This window comes from Pipistrellus kuhlii, unplaced genomic scaffold, assembly GCF_014108245.1.
Source record: "Pipistrellus kuhlii isolate mPipKuh1 unplaced genomic scaffold, mPipKuh1.p scaffold_m20_p_4, whole genome shotgun sequence".
NCBI classification, from domain to species: Eukaryota; Metazoa; Chordata; class Mammalia; order Chiroptera; family Vespertilionidae; genus Pipistrellus; species Pipistrellus kuhlii.
Genome location: NW_023425540.1, coordinates 73,140,808 through 73,163,850, shown reverse-complemented (window position 1 = coordinate 73,163,850; position 23,043 = coordinate 73,140,808). Strand labels below are relative to the sequence as shown.

At 56.4% G+C, this 23,043-nt stretch overlaps 1 protein-coding gene across 3 annotated transcripts; it reads left to right on the top strand.

Moving 5' to 3' along the window:
* The first annotated feature begins 1,580 nt into the window (after positions 1 to 1,580).
* On the top strand, positions 1,581 to 21,190 carry MLXIPL (MLX interacting protein like). Of its 3 annotated transcripts, none has more exons than XM_036411048.2 (17): positions 1,582 to 1,933; positions 6,508 to 6,614; positions 10,963 to 11,045; positions 11,210 to 11,299; positions 11,578 to 11,622; positions 12,175 to 12,376; positions 12,499 to 12,579; positions 15,773 to 15,942; positions 17,425 to 17,953; positions 18,189 to 18,256; positions 18,364 to 18,511; positions 18,651 to 18,760; positions 18,868 to 18,987; positions 19,140 to 19,267; positions 19,348 to 19,471; positions 20,027 to 20,156; positions 20,411 to 21,190. In XM_036411048.2, exons 1-17 carry the CDS (start codon positions 1,635 to 1,637, stop codon positions 20,518 to 20,520), a joined length of 2,544 nt encoding a protein of 847 aa, XP_036266941.1. In that variant the 5' UTR covers positions 1,582 to 1,634; the 3' UTR covers positions 20,521 to 21,190. The 3 variants fall into 3 exon arrangements, with proteins under 3 accessions (XP_045427138.1, XP_036266941.1, XP_045427137.1); XM_045571181.1 differs by having other exon boundaries at positions 18,174 to 18,256; XM_045571182.1 differs by lacking the exon at positions 11,210 to 11,299 and having other exon boundaries at positions 1,581 to 1,933; positions 18,174 to 18,256.
* The last annotated feature ends 1,853 nt before the right edge of the window (positions 21,191 to 23,043 follow it).

The following is a 23,043-nucleotide window of genomic DNA, read 5'->3' as shown; positions in this document are numbered from 1 at the left end:
ATAGGTGGATGGAAGAGCCGGTCTTTGAGCAACCTTGAGTAAGACAGAGATTTGCCCCCAGGTTCATTCATAACATTATGGGTGGAGTAAGGATCATTTCAGGTCTCTGCTTAAGCCAGAACCCCTGAAGCTAGAAGATTCCAAGGGGCCCTGCTTCCTACCCCTGACATCCCACAGAGGCCACCAGCTCCTCTTTAGCATCAGGGCCTGCTCCAAGCTTTTCCCAAGTCCCTGGGTACCCCGTGTGGGGGTTCAGAGACCCTGGGACACAGTCCTGCCTCATGGCCCTCTGGTCAGGGAAGAAGCCAGAGAGGCGCATAAAGCATAAGGATGACCCTGTGGGACTCTGTGCCAAGGATCCCAAAAGGGCCTCTGAGGGATGGCTCTCCCCCCAGAGGAGGCAGGCTGAGGTTGGTACCCGAGGCCTCCAGAATTTGATAGGGATGTGCAGGGAGAAGGCACCTCCCACAGGGAACTGCAGGGAACCAGCGGAGGAGAGCAGCTGGGGCTCCCGGGAACATGAGGTGACTGTTTGGCAGGGACAGGGACAGAGGGTACCCAGCCAAGGGACTTAGGTGGGTGGAAGGGCTGGTGTGTGAGCAGCTTTCAGTAACAATTTCAGCCAGGCCAGGGGCACTGTCATTTGATCGTGGGAGCTTTGGGACCCTGCCATGGAAGAAGCCACCTTATTTATGTAACCGCATGTAAGCCACGTATTTGTCAAAAACCAAAACGGGTTAGCATTTGCCTCCAGCCTACCCCTGCTCCCCACCAGGGATCGCCCTGGGTGGGAAATCTGGAATTCTTTGAGACCAGGCTGTGTTGCTGTTCCTCTGCAAGTACTTGGGGGGTTTTCCACTCCTGTGGAGTCTGGTGCCCTAAGAAAGTGGGGCAAGAACCCCACCTCGAAGGATTGTTAAAGGTGCCAGAGAGGTGACAGGTGTGAATGCCTGAGGCCAAACATCCCGGTTTACATCCTCAGGGTGAGAGAGCAACTTCAGAAACAGGAACATAAGCTGGACCTCAAAGTGGGTGGGAGGAGATGGCCTGCCTGGGGGATATCCAGGGGAGGGTGACAAGGATTCACATACCCTCTGGGGCTCTGTGCGGGTGCAGTGATGACCAAAATGTCAGCTGGGGGGCCTGAGACCTTCCAGTGGACGGACCAGGCCACACAAGCCTTCTGAGCGGTGGGTGCGTCCAGCTGTGTGGATGGCGGAGAGGGGGTGACTGTCAGCTGGGAGATCAGAGGTCAGGGGGGTTGTCGTTAGGTGAGGGGCTGCATGGGAAGCCGTCCCTAGAAGCTGGAACCCCAGGCGCTGAGGGTGCTTTCAGGATCAGGAGTGCATGGCTGGAAACCCACTTTGGGTGAAGCAGGGGCGCTTCTGCCAAGGCTCTGCATGGTCACTGCGGAGGAAAGGCTTTTGGGAAGACAGGGACCTCCTCCTGCTCCAAATTGTAGCCTCAGGAGCACCTACGTGGTGTTTTATATTAATGTAAGCCCCGCCCGGAGCCCTGCGGCCCCGCCCCGCGGAGCCACCTACGGGGACCCGGGGGCCGGGCGATGCTAATGAGGGCTGCCGGCCCGCAGCCTCCCGGGCGGCTGCAGCGGGCCCGGGCCGGGGAGCGCCGCCATGGCCACGGCCGGGGCACTGGCGGGCCTGGCCGCGGGGCTGCAGGGCCCCCGGACGGTGCCCGGCGCGGACTCGGACTCAGACACGGACTCGGAGGACCCGGGCGCCCGCCGCGGCGCGGGCGGGCTGCTCCGCTCGCAGGTCATCCACAGCGGCCACTTCATGGTGTCGTCGCCGCACAGCGACTCGCTGCCCCGGCGGCGGGCCCGGGAGGGGCCCGTGGCGCTCGCCGACTTCGGGCCGCGCAGCATCGACCCCACACTCACCCGCCTCTTCGAGTGCATGAGCCTGGCCTACAGGTGAGGGCGGCGCCGGGACCCGACGGCCCCGGCCCTCCAGGCGGGACCGCGCGCCGAGGCCCCGGACACCCGGCCCGGTTCCGCGCCCTGGTCCCCGACTGCCCTGCCCTCGGAGACTCCGGCCACCTCCTGGACACCCTCTCCCCGCGCCCGCCCGCGAGCGTCCTCGGACCCTGGCCCAGCCTGCTGATCCCAATCGGGCCTGCGCGCCTGCCGGTTTCCAGGTTCCCATCCTCAGCACCAGCGCTCTGCCCAGGGCGCAGACCTCCACCGCGGCCCCCTCCCCATGCCCGCTCCTCTCTCCATCCCCATCCCCAAAGATCCGCCAGACACTCCCTCGCGCTCCTGGGGTCCTAGGCCATCCTGCCACTCCCACCCTCCACCCGGGGGCCCCTCCACGCGACCACCTGCAGCCCTGGCCCACACCCACTCTATTCCTGCGCCCTCGCCGTGCGCCTGGCGTCCGCGGATGTCCCAATCCATAGCCAATTGTCGATCGAAACCCAGTCTCTCATCCTGCACAGCCCCCACCCCAATTGCTGGGGCACCTGTTTTTGATCTGCCGGGTCGAGGGTGGCTGGAGGGGGTGCCCCATGCTGGAGAGGGTTGCTGGAGAGGGTGCCCCAGGCTGGAGAGGGTGGCTGGAGAGGGTGCCCCAGGCTGGAGAGGGTGGCTGGAGAGGGTGCCCACGGGTGGGCGCAGCTCGCAAAGGTGCCCCGCTGTCTCCTCCGGGCAGGGGGTGCGGCGAGCCGGAGGGGCTGGTTCCGGGAGGCCTGGGCTCGCCTTCCCGGTCTCTTGGAGGCGGAGCGCCTAATCCTGCCCAGATCAGAGCGCGCGGGCCGCCCAGCTCCAGCGCCATGCCCGCGTCCCAGGGGAGGGCGCGAACCCCGGTCCTGGCCCGGTGCCCCAGAGCAAAGTTCCCGGGAGCTGAGAGGCCAGGATAAATTATCAACCGAAAACCGTACGGGATGAAGGAGGGGCGGGGGCGGCCGGCTTTGATCTTTTCTCTGCAAAGATTCCGCTTCCTCCGAGACACTCCTCCCCTTCAGAGAACGGTTGTCTACCGATCGGCACTGGCTGCTCCGACCCGGAGCCGAAGCCAGAGCCCGAGCTGAGGTGGGAATTGCGGGGGAGTGTTGCCCACTCCCAACAGCTGCCCCGCAGCCGCGACCCCATTGGCTGGAGGCGTTGTAACCTTGGCCCTCAAGCTCTGGCCCCGGGCCCGGGTCATGTTGCAACCTGACCGTCTCAGGCGCCAGACCAATGTGGAAAGTTCAAATTCCCATCCCTCCCCCCACCCCTCCTACCCCCACCCTCGTATCACACCCGGCCTGGGCAGGCCATCTAAGGTCCTAGTACACCAGGTGCCGGCACCCCTCCTCCCTCAGGGCCCCCCCACTTCTCACCCATTCTTAACTTCAGCTTCCCGGGTTATATTACACACACCTCTCTCTCTGTCTGGGCTGGCTAACACCCACCCCTAACCCCAGACCATGGGTGACCAAAAGGGGGAGGTTCGGAGAAGGTGGCAAGGTAGGAGGCAGAGCACATTTTAAGAACTGCCCCCACTGAGAGGCTGACTGGAAGCTGGTGTGACTCCAGTCAGGGCCAGCTGGGATGGAGAGAGAGAGCTGTGCTTTCTCCCTAAACAACCAGGAGACTCACTGTCTCAGGCTGCCCTGGTTGGCCTTATGCTCCAGGGATGGAAGCGGAGCCTTTGGGTTCCCCCATTTGGTAGAGAGAGAAAAAACAACAACACTGAGGCTCAGCTTGAGATTGTGTTTTAGCCCTTTAGACCCCTCATTATTGGGGCTCCCTGGAGGGAGAGAATTGGGGAAGCAATCTCTAGGCCCTAGAGTCTATGGTGTCCCAAGAGAGTGGGTGGATGGGAAGGGACAGCGAGGTAATGGGTCCAGAGGTGTTGGGAGGGACTGGCCAGCTGGGCCTGAAGGAGAGCCTGTGGGAGCCTGGCCAGCTTTCACCTCAGATGGGCAGGTGGGCGGAGAAAGGACTCTTCCAGGAGGAGCCCCATGTTCCATGGTTCTTTGGGTGGAAATCCAGGGAGGCAGGTCCTGGGAGTCCTAAGCATACACTTTGTCCATGGTCAGAGCCATGGAAAGAATGGCCTCAGGGAAATGGGGGAGCAAGCAGGACCCTGTCCGGGAGACCATGTGTGGGAGTATGGGGAACTGAACTAGGAGTTCTGTTCCCCATCCCATCCCCAAGCTTTCCAGATTTTCTCCTGGTCTTAAGAAATCCTTGAACCCTGGCTTCAGGCTTTTTGCTTCAGGTTGCTGCCCACCACCACCCCCTACCCCGGAACCAACAAGTTCATCACAGACTTTCCTCCTGGGCTTAGATGCTGTCATTGAATCCTCTCCTCTAGCCTTACCTGGCCACAACACTATACCCTAGCAGTGTTTCCCAAAGTGCGGTATGCGTGCCCCCAGGGGTACGGGAAGAGTTTGGTGGGGGTACACGTTGCACCGGAGTTTGGTGGGGATATGCACTGCACCTTGCTTAGCTGCGCCTAATTCTACATTCTCATGAGTACGAGGGGTACTCAGTGTTACGAAAATTATAGAAGGGGTACACATATGTCAAAAGTTTGGGAAACACTGAAGGAAAGGCAGGCAGGCTGGAGGTGGGCACTGGGTGACCAGAGTGGGCCCCATGGGAGGTTGCTGGGATACAGGCAGGGGCAATAAGCTTAGGAGGCCCCCACAACCCTCCAGGTGCCACAAAAGAAGCTGGCCTAAGAGGTGTCTGAGTGCTCTCCCATTTCTCCGGACAGATGGTGTTTATCTAACTTAGGAGGGCGGGGGGCCAGCCGGCGGGCCTGTGTGCCTGGGTTATGTACTCTCTTTGGGTAATGAGGCCTGATGTGCCCTAGGGTGGCAGTTCACCCCTCTCCCTATTCCAAAGTAAACACAGGAGCCTGGAGACCAGAGAGGGGAGGAGAGCCAGAGACCTGTGCACCTAAGGGGCTGCAGGAGTGAGACTGCCACCCACCTGTACCTTACCCCCTGGATTAGAGCGAGGCCCCTCGACAGAGCAGGCCTGGTGTTCTGGAAGACTAAGCCTTGAGGCCTCAGCCTTCTGTGTGGAAAAGGGTTGGATAAGGTGGGCCAGAAGGGACTGGTATACAATCCTGGCTTGTGGACCATGAGGAGGCAGGGGACGAGCAGGGGTCTAAAACCCTGAACATCTTGACCTCCTAGGTCAGCTCCCTGGAGGTGGCAAACTTGGCCTGTGCCCAGAGGACCCTGAGAGGCAAGCTCCTCGTCTGTGTTGAGCCTTTTCACTTCATGAATGTAATTGACCGCTAGGGTTAGGTTTAGGGTCAGATGCTGCCTCCTCGCTGCTCAGCACTCCATCATTCTAGATGCCTTCCTTTGGATCGGATTGGTATTGTCTTGGGCACACCCCTGAGAAGGGGCATACCTTCCAGCTCAGTCCAGATTGCCATTCTAGGATTTGGGGCTGGGCAGATACCAGGAGGGCAATGAAAAGGCAGTGGCTGGCTGCTTGGAGGCTACCTCTGGTGGAGAGGCTTCCTCTCCTCGCCAGACAAACCTTACCCATCCCCTTGACCTAGGGAGCCAGCAAGACTGGTAAAAAAAAAAAAAAAAAAAAAAAAGAAAAAAGAAAGAAAGAGAGAGAGAGAGAGAGAGAGAGAGAGAGAGAGAGAGAGAGAGAGAGAAAGAAAGAAAGAAAGAAAGAAAGAAAGAAAGAAAGAAAGAAAGAAAGAAAGAAAAAAAGAAAGAAAGAAAGAAAGAAAGAAAACACCACAGGGTCTGGGTGAGTCTCTGCCATATATCAATACTTGGGCATGTCCCTCTCCCTTCCTGATCCTCAGTTCCCTTCAGTAACAACTGTATCTAGCTGGCCTACAAGACAGTTGCTTGTAAGGCCACTGGATAGTATTATGAAGATTAAGCTGATAAGCAGGCTCCAGTCCTGGCTCTAGTTCTGGTAGCAGGTTAACAAGCAGATCTCACAAAGAACACAAGGTCCCCTAGTGGGGAGCTGGGAGGGTATTTTATTACTTTTTTTGTTAATCTTCACCTGAGGATATGTTTTCATTGATTTTCAGAGTGGAAAGGAGGGGGAGAAACAGAGAAATGTTGATGTGAAAAAGACCCATCAATCGGTTGCCTCCCTCACACACCCCAGGGTCGGCAGCATCCTGACCCTAAACCTAACCCTAGCGGTCAATTACATTCATGAGATGAAAAGGTTCAACACAGATGAGGAGCTTGCCTCTCAGGGTCCTCTGGGCACAGGCCAAGTTTGCCACCTCCAGGGAGCTGTCCTGAGTGCTCTCCATTGAACCTGGGGCCCCTCAGTCCGTGGGCTCTATCCTCTGATCCAAACTGGTTAGGGCTGAGAGGGTATTTTAAAGCCTGACTTTCAAGGTAGGAATTTTAGGCAGGTTACAGTGAGGGGCAGGATGTGAGTGGGTCTCTCAGATTGCCCTCCATAGATGAGTGCCTAGTGCTTGTGTAGAGCCAGCCTCTGCAGAAGTCCCTTTCCCCACCCTCAGCCCTAACCCAGCCCTCTCCCTCTGACAGTGGTAAGCTGGTGTCTCCCAAGTGGAAGAATTTCAAAGGTCTCAAGCTGCTCTGCCGAGACAAGATCCGCCTCAACAACGCCATCTGGAGAGCCTGGTATATCCAGTGTGAGTGGGTACCATGGGCCACCCCAGCCCAAGAGCTGTGGGAGGGCATTGGGGGTGGGAAATGGCTACCCAGGAATCCCAGCTTGCACCAACAGAGTGTTTTGGGGAGTGTCAGCACAAGCACCCCTGAACAGCTTCTGACCCCCAGAGAGTCTTGGCGAGTGACCCTCTGAGAGTGCTCTCCATTGTAGTGTTGGGCACAACGGAAGTCACCCCTGGAAGTCCTAAGTTGGCCTGAGATTTGGGAAACCGTTCAAGACTCATTCTGCATCCCGGTAGTGTAGCCAAGTGCTTCAAATGCCAGGTTAGAAAGAAGTATTAGACACTGTCTGGGCCAATTCCATCACTTTGCAAAGCCTCCTGCATGGCTCTCTTCCAGCCTTTCACTAAAGTCCTTACTGAACTCTCACCAAGTGACCCCATGAGATTTGGGGGGATGGGGCCCTGAGAGGCCACATGGTAGAGCGGAAGAACTCCAGAGTTACTCAGAGCTGGTTTCCCATCCTGTTCTTGTCACTTGCTGGCTGTGTGACTGCAGGCAAGTTGTCTAGGCTCTCTGAACCTATTTCCTCATTTCTAAAATGAGGCCAATAGCCCTACTTTTCATGGTTGGTGTGGGAATAATGGGTATGAACAAGCCTGGCACAAAGTGCTCAGTAAATGATGGTTGAAACTGAGGTCCCCTTGAGATCATAGTCATTCATTTAGGGATACCAGACCTCTTCTCCTTCCCTCTGGCAGGACAGCAGAGGCTGAGAACTATCAGACTAGTTGGCCCCGTGCCAGGACCTTGTCCAGCTTAGGTAGGTCCTGCTGCAGGCTCAAAGGCTGTGCTGAGCTGGGAACACATAGCCCAGGAGGAACCAGTATTCTCTGTACTGGCCCCACGAGATCCCACCTAAATAGAGAGAGTGTGTGTTTTGGGTTATTATTCATCTGTGTGCCCAGCACTTTCCTAAATCATCTTAACTGAGGCTTCCTAGCATCCCTGAGAGATGAGTATTATTACCCCCATTTTATACATGAGCACGTGAGGCCCAAAATGCAAGTGACTTGATCTGGCCAAGGAGCATAAAAGTAGCAGAGCTGGGAAGTCCAGGGCTCTCCAACTCAGAGCCCAGTGCTCCTTTTATTGAATCCTGCTGGCTGGCTTTCAGACCTCACCTGAGAATGGGCCTGACCAAACCAGGGAGCTGTAGGCCAGGGCAGTGGTCGGCAAACTGCGGCTCGCAAGCCACATTCGGCTCTTTGGCCTCTTGAGTGTGGCTCGTCCACAAAATACCACATGCCGGTACGCACCTACAGTGTGATTGAAACTTTGTGGCCCATGCACAGGAATCGGTTTTCGGCTCTCAAAAGAAATTTCAATCGTTGTACTGTTGGTATTTGGCTCTGTTGACTAATGTGTTTGCCGACTATTGGACCAGGGGAATCAGTATCCCTATCTGTCTCCCCTTTTCTACAAAGCTGGATGGGGTGCAAACCCAGGTTCCTCACCCAGACAGACTGTGGTCTCCAGCTGTTGAACAAGTTGTTAGAAGGACCCCAAGTTCTGAGTCATGCGAAGGTGGGTTTGAGTCAAGTTCTAGTATGCCCCGCTATGTGAACTTTGTAAAGTCCCCAGCCTCCCCTCGCCGAAGCTTGCTCATCTATAAGGCAGGTATGATAGTAGGTCTTCCTGCTGAGGTCTGCTGTGAGTTTTCAGTGTGATCACATCTCAGCACCAGGCAGTCACACACACGGGCTCCCTGAGAGCAAACCCTGGGGTCTATCTCTATTGCTGTGATAACAGCAAGAGCATAGACAGGCAGAGAATAAATGTCAGGGCTCTCCCTCCTCCCTGAGCACCAGAGATTTGGGGGTGAGCTTCAGAAAACGAGGGGGGAAATGACTGCTGGAGGGCTGCCCGGCTCATCCCCCAGGCACCTGCCACACCCCTCTGCAGGCTCCTGGCCTCCAGAACCGCTTCCTTTCCCCAGACTCATCTCAATTCCCTCTGAACTCCCAGAGCACTGTGCCCCTGTCACGGGCAGAACCTCCACCTGGCATCAGCTCATGTTATATGTGTGCTTTCCTCCTCTCGACCACCAAGCTGTGAGCTCCCTGTGTCAGCCCTGGATTCAGACCCAGCTGTTTTCCCAGCATAGGTGCAGGGGCTAGGCTGCTGCATGAATGGATGAGTTTCTCATTGTTAAATAAAGCCTGCCCCACCTCCAGGTCACTGCCCTTTTGTCCAGAGCACAGTGTCCCTGGGTGGGGGAGGAGAGAGTAGGCCTGGCCTGCTCAGCCCTGACTCTGGGAGCCCTGGGCAAACTTACTCTTTTCTCCTGCTCATTTCCTCATCTGGAAAGCCAGGGACAGGTGCTTTTTGAGACCCTTATGCCCCTGGAGTCCACATACCTAAGGGCTTTCCCTTTGTCTTCTGTCCAAGCAGGCTCAGCAATCCTCCTCAGTCTCATAGGGATCTCATTTTAGAGAATGTCCTTTGAGTCAGAACTTTGTTGACTGTCCCAAGAAATGTCATGTTCAGGTGCTCCCCCTCCTCTGTGTCAATAGTCCCAGAGGCACTTCACTCAGGGCTTCGGCAGATGGGCCCCCACGGACACCCCTGAAGTCCTTGGTGTCAAGAATATCAGAAAAAGTCACTGCTCAGGGTTTTGAAGTCCTTCTGTGTGCCAACCTCTGTGTCAGAGGCAGGGATTCTGGGCTAAAGGGCACAGCTCCTGCCTGCACTCCCAGCGGCGAGGCCGGCATTCAGAGAAATGGCTGAGGCAGGTGAAGATGAAGGCAGGCCTAACCAGAGAGGTTCAGAGAAGGACAGGTTTTTTGGAAGGGGAGCTGCTCTGGGCAATCAAGGGAGGGGCTTTCCATGTAGAATAAAAACAGAGGTTAGCTGAAGCCAGTTTGGCTCAGTGAATAGAGCGTCGGCATGCGGAATGAAAGGTCCTGGGTTCGATTCCGATCAAGGGCATGTGCCTTGGTTGCGGGCACATCACCAGTAGGGGGTGTGCAGGAGGCAGCTGGTCAATGTTTCTCTCTCATTGATGTTTCTAGCTCTCTATCCCTCTCTCTTCCTCTCTCCTGTAAAAAATCAATAAAATATATTTTAAAAAAAAACACAAAAAAACACACAAAAAAAACACAGAGGGTAGTCTGGTGGGGGGAGCAGGGAGGAGCTGCCTGGCTTCCAGGTGGGGCATTAAGGAGACAGAAAGGCCGGAAAAGCAGTGGAGCTAGACCTGGAGGGTTTGGAAGCCACTCAGGGGTGTGGACTTCCCTGTGGAGGTTTAGGGAACCCTGGAGAGGTCCAGGCCTGACCGCACTGTAGGAAGAATTGACCTGGCCGCAGCAGGAAGTGGGCCAGAGTGTGAGACTGGAGTCAGAGAGGTCTGGATGAGAAATGACAACAGACCAGCCGGTTACCGTGAGAGTGCGGGGAGGGGGGAAGGGACACTGGAAGAAATGTCACACATCCTCAGGATTGAGACGGCTAGTCCATGGATTAAACAGGAACTGGGAGTAGGTGCTGGCAGTCCAGAGGAGGCTGGAAAGGGAATGTCCCAGACATCTGAGAGGACACGTTTTGGGACATTCTAGTGTAGGGTCCCTAGCAACTGGGGAATGGGTCTGAAGCTGGCTGGAAAGGGGCAGGATGAGCGTGGCTGGGAGGTGGCCTTGGGGGCAGATGCTGAGAACAGAGGTGACGATGAGACTGGGAGGTACAGAAGTGGAGGTGGCAAGTGACATGCTTGTTCTAGAGTTTGAAGAGAAAGCAAAGGAGTGAAGCGGGAAGCAAAGGGGTTAGCTTGTTGGGTAGCATAGGGAAGGAAAAGTCTGGGAGGTAAAGGAGAACCTGGAATGTGTTTAGGGGCACAAGGAAAAGGAGAGAGATCAGCATTGGAGATCGGGAAGGGAGTGGAGGAGGTGAAAAGGGGGCTTGGGTAGGTGGCCTGGAGTGGTTCTCTGAGATCACATTGGGCTGTGCCAAGGAGCCTGAGGCAAGGGCCAAGGGCTCAGGGCCCTTGGCCTGCCAATCTGACCGGGATGTTCTAGAGGCCAATCTGACCGGGATGTTCTTGAGGCAGCTCCCTCGCTCCCTGTGGGCCCAATCCCGTTCAGCCAGCATTGCTTTCACACCTCCTGGGTTGGGTTCGTTTCAGAGGGTGCACAGAAGAGGGAGATGAGGTCCTGCTAGAGAAGAAGGCAAGAAGGCTTCCTAGAGGAGGTGACACTTAATCTGAACCTCCAAGGCCAGGCAGCATTTTTAAGGGTGCACCTCAGTCCCAGTCTTCTGGGGAGGGTGAACGCTAAGGGAGCTGAGCATCCCTGACCAGGCCCCCTTCTTTAGATGTGGAGAGGAGGAAGAGCCCCGTTTGTGGCTTTGTGACTCCCCTGCAGGGGCCTGAGGCTGATGCGCATCGGAAACCGGAGGTAGGTGAGACTGAGGGGGACCACCGCCCACCGGCCTCCTCCCCAAACCCGGCCCCTCCCTCGGACCCCCGCTGCACTGGGCGGGAGGGGCCAACAGAAGGGGATTGGGTGAGGGGTGAGATCAGTGCTCCCCTCTCTCTGAGCCCCCTCCCGGTCTTCCCCAGGCTGTGGTCCTGGAAGGAAACTACTGGAAGCGGCGCATCGAGGTGGTGATGCGCGAGTACCACAAGTGGCGCATCTACTACAAGAAACGGGTCAGTGGGGGACCCCGGGGGAAGGCCGGTGCTGGCCTCTGCTGCTCTTGGAAGAGCCCACGGAGGAGCCCCCGCCCTCCGCTAAGACCCAGCCTGACAGCGCCACCGTGTGGCCTTAGGATCTTCTCGCAGCCTCCTTACTTCCCCGGGAGGAGGAGCTCCTGAAGGGAAGTGGGGGTCCCTTTGATTTGGTGGCGCTTCTGAGTAGAGGAGGCCTTGGCTGGGAGTGATGGAGGAGGGGCAAGGAATCCAGGGTTCGCGTCTGTGTATTCCTGCAGCTCCGTAAGTCCAGCAGAGAAGGGGACCTCCTGGCCCCAAAACAGGTGGGTGTTCCCTGGACCCAGAGAATAGACAGCGCCCCTCTGGGTGGGCAGGGCAGTGGCGAAGTGGTAGGTGTGAGGGTGGAACATGAGGGAAGATTCTAAACATTAAGGCATGGCCTCTGTCCTCTGGCTGGTTAATTGAGCCCTCCTCACCTGGCAGCAGTGGTGGGAAGACCCTAAGGCTCTGTTTGACTGAGCAAGTGGTGGGGAGGCACGGGGGAATACAGGGTCCTAAAAACTACTCTACGATCCCTGGCAGGAACAAGTATAGGAGGCAGGAGGTGGTACCCATATCTCCCCATCTAGCTCCTATGGGCAGTTGTTAGAGGCCAAGGGGGTGACCCTGGTCTTCCAGGCAGTCAACTGGGCCCACCAGGAAGAGGTGAGGACTGTGCAGAGAGAGGCCGTCTGGCTGGCTGGCTGACTGACATCCCCCAGGCAGGGGGCGATATGGAAGGGCCGGGGGAAGTGGGAGACCCCTGTGTCCCCAGTCTAGGGAGGAGGAGGAGCCATGGAGCCCTCAGGCTGCTACCGCTGGCTCTGTCTCCCCAGGTGGAGGGGGGATGGCCGCCACCAGAGCGATGGTGCGAGCAGCTCTTCTCCAGCGTGGTGCCCGTGCTGCTGGGGGGCCCCGAGGAGGACCCCGGCGGGCGGCAGCTGCTGGACCTCGACTGCTTTTTGTCTGACATCTCGGACACACTCTTCACCATGACCCAGCCCAGCCCCACGCCCCTGCAGCTGCCCCCTGAGGACGGTGAGGGCCTGTCCCCTGGAGAGGAGGCCTGTGAGAATCCAGGCAGCAGGGAGGGTGGCCGGGGACAGCTGTCCCCACTCCACCCTGCCTGCTGCTCCTGACATCGCCACTGCCCCCTGCAGCCTACGTGGGCAATGCTGACATGATCCAGCCGGAACTGACGCCTCTGCAGCCCAGCCTGGATGACTTCATGGAGACCTCAGGTGGGGCACGCCCCTCCCCTGGGCTGGGCGGGCAGGGTCAGTGCAGGAGAGCCCCGGGTTGACCTCAGGCCGGTTCTATGCCCCTCCAGGAGGGCAGACGGTCTGAGTGACTTCTGAAAGATTTTCCTGGTGTCCCTTTGTCCGGCCTTGGGGCGAAGCTGGTGTGGTTTAGGTGAGAGCAGGGCCAGACCTCGGTAGGGATCAGGGGACCAGGGTCATTGAAGCTTCAGCCTCTGGGAGCTGCCAGGAAAGCGGTGGATGCTGGGACTCTCTCAGGGGAGAGAAGGGACTGTATCTGTTTGAATCTATTTATTTACATCATTCGTTTAAAAAAACACAACTATTTATTAAAGAACATTTCAAACACACAAACAGAGCGTTCGATAAACCCTCATGCAACGATCACTGATTTCAACATTTATCAGCTCTTGGTCAGTCTTATTATCTAGACCTCTCCCACTTCTCTCCTTCCATGCTATTTTGAAGGAAATTTCAGGGATTATATCTGGTAAAGCATTTAAAATATATATATATATATATATATTTTATTGATTTTGTACAGAGAGGAAGAGAGAGAGAGAGTTAGAAACATCGATGAGAGAGTGTCATCGATCAGCTGCCTCTTGCACACACCCCCCACTGGGGATATGCCCGCAACCAAGGTACATGCCCTTGACCGGAATAGAACCCGGGACCCTTCAGTCCCCAAGCCGACGCTCTATCCATTGAGCCAAACCAGTCTTGGCTGGTAAAGCATTTTTTTTTTTAAGTTGTATGTTTCCCCGCCCACCCCCCCCCGAACCCCAGGGCCACCAGGTCACAAAAGTATGTCCTTCCAGAGATGCTGTATCTCTATAAAATGAGCACCCACAATAGACTCTTCCTCACATTGCTTTTCTTCACTTAGCTATGGATCCTGGAGACCACCCCTGAGATTCAGACATTGAGGTGCCTTCATAGCCAGTTAGTGGTCACGTAGACATCGGGTCTCAGCCAAGGCCTAGGGGGCAGAAAGGGCACTCCTGGGATAAAGACTTAGCTTCGGTGACCCCCTTCCCGCCTTCCCCACGGGGTCCCTGGCCTATCAGTCAAGAGGTGGAGGCCTATGGGGCGGGGACTAGGGAATGAGGAACCACCCCCACCCCTGCCTCAGATCTGGACAGAGGTGGGGGCAGAAGTGTTGATGGCAGTGCCCTGGGAGCAGACCAGCCAGGGAGGGCAGCCGCCCTGTCTGGGCACACAGACCCCTGCCACAGGTAGGCGCTCAACTGCCCCTACCCTGGGATCTGGGCAAAACCTGGGGCCAGTAAATGACTTCTCTCAGCCTAGGGTGGCTACCGGGGTGGGGATGGGGAGCAAGTATGGGTGGCCTGTGGTAAGGGGTGTCACGCAGAAGCGGTGGCTATGTGGCCCCCTCCAGCGCTCCGTGCGCTTGGAAGGCAAGGAGCACTGGGGCTACCATGGCTGCCGCTGTGATTGTCCCCAAGAGCTCCTCCCTGGAGGGGGCTGGTGAGGGGCGGGTTCAGTGAGGGGAAGGGGCTTGGTGAGGGGTGCTCAGGGAAGAAAAGGGAGCTTGGATGAGAGAGGGGCTCAGAGAGAGGACGGTGGGTCAGTGGAGGGAACCGAGGCTAGGGAGGGACCTAGTAGGTGGCTAGGGCTAGCAAGCAGCTTCTCTCGAGGCTGGGTGGGGACATGCCCACAATCTCAGATAAGGGGGTGGTGGTGACTCAGTGATGAGTTGGGCTCGCAGCTCCATGAGGCCTGCCGAGCCCTGTGGAGACAGCGACAGCATGGTGCAGGGGCTGCTCCGTGGCCCTCAGCATCCTGGAGCCAGGCCCAGGTCAAGGCTGGCTCTAGAGCCCAGGCTTCAAGGGGTGAAGCGAGGAGACCTATAGGCCATAGGGGAATGGAGGACCAGGGATTGCTCACCCTTTGCCCCCTAGTCATTCATTGAAAGGAGGCGGCAGTTCAGTAAGAATACCTCTTATGACTGTGGGGCCACGAAAACACACACACACACACACACACACACACACACACACACGGGCACAGGGCAGATATGCACACACCAAGCACCTCACATTAGGGCAGGTACACACAGACTTACAGCTACAGACAGTGGGACAGACAGGGAGGGAGACAGATGCTGCCTGAGACCGTGCACTGATTTGCGGAGCCAGCTGCTCTGTCACATGTGAGTCCCAGAGTCAACAGAGATGTGTACACACAGGATTGATGCCCATCAGGCTCAAGGTTCGGTGTGGTCTTCTCCGTCTCATTCCTGGGTCCCCTTTAAGGGGGCCTTCGGGGCAGAGGTCTTACTAGCTCCCTTGGCTGGGGGGCTGGGGTCTGCCCAAGGCCAGTGGGGTCGGGTCTGACCAGACAGGAAGGCCTTGGGAGCTGGTGCAGACTGAAAGCGGACCAGGGTCAGAGAAAGGTGCCCGGAAGGGAGCGGATGGGCAGGCGGCACCCATGCCCGGGATGTGGTTAGGCCACAGGCAGCTGCTTCCCAAAACCAGAATAGCCTGGGGCTTACACAATCTGCACCTCAAACAATCTGACTGCCCCCGACCCCCAGTTCTTCCTGGCTTTCCAGAACCCCTCACTGCAGCCCCCTCTCTGAGCCCATCCTCTGACCCCTGCTATCACCCCCCTTAGCTCCTTCACCCCACTCCTGGATTCTACTCTTGAGGTCCCATTTGTTGACTTTCCAGCAGACCTTGTCCCAGACACACTGACCTCCTGACCTTTCTTACCCCTAATTCACCTCTTGAACTTGAGTCACTCTGGGGCTCCTCCCTTGGACCTCGCCTCTTCCCCTCCCTGACATAGTCTATTACCTTCCCCCACATCAAGTTCCCCAGCTGGGCTGGTAGCAGGAGCAGACAGAGGGAGGCCCAGCCCTGGGGACGGGAAAGGGTGGCTTCGTGAGCCAAGTGGGGTGCTTTGGGCACAGGGCAGACACAGTCCCCTGCTGTCTCCCACTCGGGCCCATCCCACCCGGGCCCATGTTGCTGCTTCCCCTAAGTGAGACAGAAACTCTCACGGTTTCACAATCTCCTGTGGAAGCGCCCCCCTCCCTCCTGTCCCAGCCCAGCCTGGGGACAGGGCACGAGGCCCGCTCTCCTCCCACAGCTTCCAGCTGCCACGGCCTTAGCCCTAACTGCCGCCACCCTGTGTGTCTGAATTACAGATTTCTTCACCAACTACCGCCCCCCTCAGACTGCCACGCCTTCAAACTTCCTGGAGCCCCCCAGCTTCGGTCCCATGGCTGACTCCCTTTTCAGCAGTGGGATCCTGGGCTCAGAGGCGCCCCCCGCCTCCTCAGGCATGACCCTCCTCTCAGGGCATACCCACCAGCAGGTGAGTTCAACCCACCCCACCCAGCCCTGCCTAGCTCACCTGCCCATGTCCAGGAGGTATTCTGAATACTTTCTGAGGGCCCAATCCTGTGCTTGTTTGGTCCAGTAGGTGGTACTGGAGGGGAGAACGATCCTGGGAGGGTGCCGTTCAGCGGGAGAGGAAAGCTCCTCATGAAGCAGAACTGACCAGATGGCTGGGGGGAGTCAGGCTGAGGGCAGGAGGGGCATGGAGCAGGCACCCCCAAGGGCTGGGTTGCTGTGGAAAGCTCTCAGGAGGCCGGGGAGTTCGGGGCCTTAGAGTACAGTTGGGGTTTGGACAGAAGAGACCGGTAGAGGGCAAGTCAGATGGGAGGAGAAGCTCAAACGAGGGCCTGGAGGAGGAAAATTGAACATGTGTGTCTAGGAAACAGTGACTACCATTTTGGCTCAAGAACTCCCAGACCCAATTCAGACATTGTCTCCCTGCTGCTTGGTTAGATGCCTTTCCCTCCATCATTAGACTTTTCAGGCACTGATGTAGTTATTCGTGAGGGGTCTCTCTCCTGGAATAGACAGTGAGCTCCTTGCTGGAAGAGCTATGTTGTGCTCACCACTGCATCTTCCATACCTACCACTGTTCAAACAGCTCTAGGTAAATGATTGCCCAATGATGGAGCAAGTGAGTGAATGAATGAGTGTATGTATGGATGGGTCTATTGGTGAATGGATAGATGGGTTGCAGATGAGGCTAGACACTTACATGAGTTGGTGTATATATAGGTAGGTGAGTGGTTGGTTGGATGGATGGAGGAATTCATAGATGAAAGAATAGTTTGGTGGATCAATGAATGGGCTAGTGGGTGGATACATGGCTAGTCAATGTATGGTGGATGAATGAAGGAAGCATAGATGTTTGGATGGATTGGTGAATAGGTTAGTACCTGGTGGGCTGGTAAAAAGATGAACTCAGAGCTTAGAGATGAGAGAATAAATAGGTAGGGGGATGGCCGAGACCGGTTTGGCTCAGTGGATAGAGCGTCGGCTTGGGGACTGAGGGGACCTGGGTTCGATTCCGGTCAAGGGCATGTACCTTGGTTGTGGGCATATCCCCAGTAGGGGGTGTGCAAGAGGCAGCTGATCGATGACTCTCTCATCGATGTTTCTAGCTTTCTATCTCTCTCCCTTCCTCTCTGTACAAAATCAATAAAATATATTTAAAAAAAATAGGTAGGGGGATGGATGGATGGAAGAATGGATGCATAAATTAGTTGATGAATGAATGAAAGGTCAGGAAGACTGATGCTCTTTCTCATGCCTCATTTATGCCTAAATGTGTTCCACTCCCTACCTTCATTAGATATAATTCCCCTGCTGTGTGGATCAGAGGGAAGGGACCATTTCTCTTATGCCTCCCAGTGCCCAGTCCAGAGCCAGGGCAGGAGGCTGCCTGGGTGGCTATAAAGGCCAGCTCTCTCCCCTGCTCTCTGTCTGTCCCCCCAACCAGGCTCGGAGAAGCTGCCCTGGCTCCCTGGACTCCAGTATCTTCCTGAGCTCTGACTTCCTCCTTCCTGAAGACCCCAAGCCTAAACTCCCTGCCAGTCCCTCACCCCCACCCCTCCTCCAATACCCTGCCCCTGCCAGAGGGCCTGGCCCGGAGCCCTGTCCCCCACCCCTCTTCCCTTCCATGGCCCCACCCGCTGCTGTGCTGCAGGAAGAGCCTCTCTTCTCTCCCAGATTCTCCTTCCCAACAGTCCCTCCTGCGTCAGGAGGCTCCCCACTGCCTGCTCCCACAACCTTCCCACCTACCCCACAGTCTGGCACAGGCCCTGCCCCCACTCACTTCCCCATGGACCTTCTATCCTCGGGGTATCCAGAGCCCCTGTTTGGGCCTCACTTCACAATGCCTCAAGGTGTGCAGCCCAGAGGCAAGCCCCCTACCCCATCCCCTAGGGAGCGGAAGCCCAGCCCTCGGACCTTGGCCCCTGCCATTGCTGGGGGCAACAATTCTTGCCTCACACAGCTCCTCACAGCAGGTGAGATAGAAGGGGCAGGGTTGACAGAGGGTGAGATGGGAGCCAAATGTGGAAGTGGGGAGCCTATGGGTTCAGAGGGTAAAGGTTAAGCGGCAGACTCATCTGGGGAAGACAGGGTGGTGAGGAATTAAGGACATGAACCCTGAACCCGAAAGGAGTGTGGGCTATTAGGAGTGGAAAGATGGGGTCTTAGGAGATAACTCTGAGAGAACCGTCACAGTCTGCTTGTACGCAGCCAAGCCTGAGCAAGCCCTGGAGCCACCTCTTGTGTCCAACGTCCTCCTGCGGCCCCCAAAATCCCGGGTAAGATGGCAGACCCTGGGAGTGGAGGGGAGCCTCAGAGCTTCACCCCAACTTTCCATTCTTCTCTACCTGAGAGCTTCACCCCAACTCTCCACCCTTCTCTTCAGGAGACGGTCCCTGAATTCCCCTGCACCTTCCTTCCCCCGACTCCGGCCCCCACACCACCCCGGCCACCTCTGGGCTCGGCCACACTGGCCCCTCCCAGGCCCTTGATTGCCCCCAAAGTAGAGCGGCTGTCACCCCCAGCACCCAGCGGTAAAGAGGGGTTGCAGGGATTGGAGGGAGGGGAAGGAAGAAGGGGGGGCTATATCTGGGGCCAGGACGAGAGGGACAGGTCAATGGGACCTTCTTTCCTGTGTTGGCTTGTCTGTGGGTCTGTCTGTCTCTGCCTCAGGCGGTGAGCGGCGGCCGTCCGGGGAGCTTAACTCCATGCCGGGCCCAGGGACTCTGAGTGTCCGAGTCTCTCTGCCTCAGCCCATTCTAAGCCGGGGTCGTCCAGACAAGGTGGCACTATCCCCTCACCCTAAGACCTCTTTGCTACCCTACGCCCTCCCACACTCCTTCCTAGGCTCACCCCACTTTTTGTCCCTGCCCCTCTCCTCCCCCCCAAGACTGAAAACCGGCGCATCACACACATATCTGCGGAGCAGAAGAGGCGCTTCAATATCAAGTTGGGATTTGACACCCTGCATGGGCTGGTGAGCACGCTCAACACCCAGCCCAGCCTCAAGGTGAGCCCCCAACCTAGGCTGGTACCCCCTCTTCAGGAACCCCCTACATAAGACCAAACCTCAGGACCCTCCAGATACCTGGTTGCCTCCTCCCACCTCCCCAGGGCCTGAGTGGGTCCCAGCACCTGACCCCACACTGGTGATGCCCACAGGTGAGCAAAGCAACGACACTGCAGAAGACGGCCGAGTACATCACCATGCTGCAGCAGGAGCGGGCGGCCTTGCAGGAGGAGGCCCAGCAGCTACGGGACCAGATTGAGGAGCTCAATGCTGCCATTAAGTAGGCAGAAACCTGCAGGTGCTGGGGCTAGGGGGGCCAGTTACCTGAATCTCAACCCCTGACTCTCTCCATGCCCCCAGCCTATGCCAGCAACAACTGCCGGCCACTGGGGTGCCCATCACACACCAGCGTTTCGACCAGATGCGAGACATGTTTGATGACTATGTCCGGGCCCGCACGCTGCACAACTGGAAGTTCTGGGTAGTATCCTCACTTTGCCAGCAGCTGGCCTGGCCTGGCTGCAGGCTCAGCTTTGCAGGGTCTCAGCAGGCAGGGGCTCGGAGCTGCTTCCAGGGGAAGAGACTCCAGTTCCAACTCCTCCTTCTAGGCCTTGGCATCTTGGCCAGCAGGATTGCCCAGTGATGGGCTGGGAGCAGAGGGAGGAGCCCCTGGGTGGGGTGGCCATAGCCCGGCCCACAGGAAGTCCCAAGGGAAGTTTGGGAGTGGCATGAGTGGGCTGGACCCTAGGCAAGACATGGAATTGCTTACCCTCTTACCTAATCAAGCTCTTGACTGAGCCAGAGCAGGAAGCCTAGGAATGTGGGATCGTCCAGCCCAGAAGAAGGGCCATGGCGGAGCTGAGGCAGTTAGCTGGTCAGGCCTTGTCAGAATGAGAGGGCGGCTGCAGTGGGGGTCCTTGGGGTTCAAGGCTTCACTGACACCAGGCCTTTCCCCTGGTTTGGGCCAGATGTCAGGCCTACATGTGAAGTGGGTGAGGATACTGGCTGGACAACAGGCCTGTTCCTTGACCTGGGCCAGTTCAGCATCCTCATCCGACCTCTGTTTGAGTCCTTCAACGGGATGGTGTCCACGGCAAGCTTGCAGAGCCTCCGTCAGACCTCGTTGGCCTGGCTGGACCAGTACTGCTCCCTACCTGCTCTCCGGCCAAGTACGTGAGCCACCTACCTGCCCAGTGGGATGTCCAGGCCTCAGGGCAGAGGATTCCACTCTGCTCAGACCCCAGGGACAGCCTGCCTTCAAAATAGCCTAGGGTTTTGGCCATCCCATTCATACTTTCTGATGGTTCCCCAGCTGCCAAGACACTACGGACAGTCTAGCCCACCAGCATTTCCCCATACCTCCTTGTCTTCAGCATCCAAGGGTAGGTCCCTGACCACAGGAGGCATCTTTCTCTTTTCACAGCTGTCCTGAACTCTCTCCGCCAGTTGAGCACATCTACCAGCATCCTGACGGACCCAGGCTGTATACCTGAGCAAGCCACACGGGCGGTCACAGAAGGCAAACCATTATAAAGCTGAGCAGACCCTGCCATTCACTCAGCTGCCCTGGGGACTACTTTCCTTGGATGTGGGCTCCAGACACAGCTTCTGGGCTCTCCCTTCCTGCCCCCGGCCCTGGTTGTCCCCTTTCCTGAGAGTGAAGCAGGCCCCTGGCCTCTGCCCACCACCTGGAAGTCAGAAAACACTGAGTTCCAGTGCCTGCTCTTCCAGTGACTACACTGTGACGTAGGGGACTTGTATTCCATCTTTGGACCTCCATTTTCCAGTCTGCAAAATGGGGGTGAGGAAGGCTCAACCAGATGATGATCCCAAGGCCTTAGCAGCTGTGACACTTGGGGCCTAAACTGGCAACTCAAGGAACTTGAAGGAGAGAATGGGAAGATCCTATTCCTCTGTCACTCCCATCTGCTCCCCAACAGGTAGAGCACATGCCTCTTGTTTCTGAGCAAAGCAGAAAAGGGGGTTCTCTCTGTGCCTTCACCGGTAACCTGGGGGCGCTGCAGGATAGCACCCCTGGGTGGATGGGTGGACGAAGCCTGGAAATTCTGGTCCCAGGAGAACACCAGCACGGGTGGTGGCCAAACCAAGGCAGGCATCGTGCGTGTGTGTGTGTGTGTGTGTGTGTGTGTGTGTGTGTGTGTTTTGTAGAGAATTTTGACCAATAAAAACAAACTGTCAGGGATGGTCAGCGTATCTTGCTCTAGATTGGAGAGTCGGTTGGCAGTGGGTTGTGGCTTCTGAGCTGGAGAGCCACTGGAGGGCTATGACTAGAGGCGGGACAAGATTCGATGTTAACTTCTTCTGAACGGGATTCCTCTGAGTGCCAAGTTGAGAATAGGCCACCACGGGGCAATGGTGAAAGTAAAGCAGCCGGATTTGAGGCTATTGCTGTCATCCAGCCGGGAGATGACACTCACCTCGGAAATCCTCCCTCCCTGGCCAGGAGAGGGTTCATAAGAGGCTCACTACTTTCCAAGGTGGAAGAGGGCAGAGCTGGGATCCAGGAGTGGAAGTGACAGGGCCATCCATCAGAACCATCCAGGAAGAGAACGTGCTGCTGCAGAGAGCAGTGCCGTCCCCACTGTGCAAGCAGACCGGATAGCCATTGGCTGGGATGTCTTAGAAGAAACTGATACTTCAGGTGGGAGTTGGGGTAAAAAAACCCAATACTTCATTGATCCTTTCATTGACCCATTGAACAAACATTCCCTGAGGGCCTGTTGTGAACAGGCGATGTCGTGGCTCTCGGGGTTCTGTTCTCTGCTGTACTCCTCTCATGGAGCTGACCATTCGGGCCTGGCAAGTTTGAATCCTCTCACATCTCAGAACTTCTGGAGGCATTTGCAGGATATAAACACAGTCTTTTGTGGGCTTTGCCCTTCTTATTCACATAGAATAATAACAATAACTGCATAACTATCCAGTGTTTACTGCATGCCAAGCTATCGTCAGGGCTTTATCCCTACTCAGTTAATTTTTACCATACCCACTTCTACAGGCCTGTTGTGAGGATTTGAGAGTAAATACAAGCCCTGGTCGAGTGCCAGGTAGCTCAGTTGGTTAGAACACCAAAGGTTGCAGGTTCAAAACACCAAGGTTGCAGGTTCAATTCCCAGTCAGGGCACATATAAGAATCAACCAATGAATGCATAAATAAGTGGAAAAACAAATTTCTCTATTTCTACCTCTCTCCTTTTTTCTTTTCTTTTTTCTTTTCTCTCTCTCTCCCTTCCTCAGAGCAATTTTTAAAAGGAGTAAATATATGTAAAGCACAACAGTGCCTGGCAAAGAACACTACATAAGAGTTATAATATCCCCATTTCACAGATGAAAACTTGAGGCACAGAGAGGTTAACTGGCCCCAGGTTGCATGCTTAATGAGATGCCCACTCAGACTGACATTTCTGTCTTCAGACACTTCTCTTTACTGTGCAGTGACAGGTGCACACAAACTTAAAGTGCTATTTGCTGCTGCAGACCACAACTTGAAGTGACTCTTTGAAAGGTAAAATCCTGGCAGTTTGTGCTCTGCTGTTTTTCACCTACTCATAACCCACCAGGGAGATGCTCATAAGACATCCCCTTGACTCTGTATTCTCTAGATGCCACTGTCCTGTGAAGGAGTTGTCTTGCTCTCCCCCACCCCTGCCACTTACCCAGCTGCCTGCCTTTGGGCTCCTCCTCCCACCTTCCAGCACAGCCTACCCCAGGACTGATTCTTTCACCGAAGTCCCTTGCCTCCTTCATTGCCAAATCCAACAACCACTTTGTGTGCTCTTGTCTTTCCCCCAGCCCTTACACCACCTTCTTCAACCACTCTCCCTTCGAATCCTGAATTCCTGGCAGGCTTTCCTCCCTCCTTCCTGACAGTGCCTTCCTGCTGTGGGAGCCTCCTCCACCAGTCCCTTTTCCTGGCCTGCTTCCCTCTCACTAGGGCAAGTCCCAGGCAATCCCCTCCCCTCCACCTCTCTCCTGAGGACCTTGTGTCTATCTTGCTGGGCCCCCTGGAGCTACACAACCACATATCCAACTGCC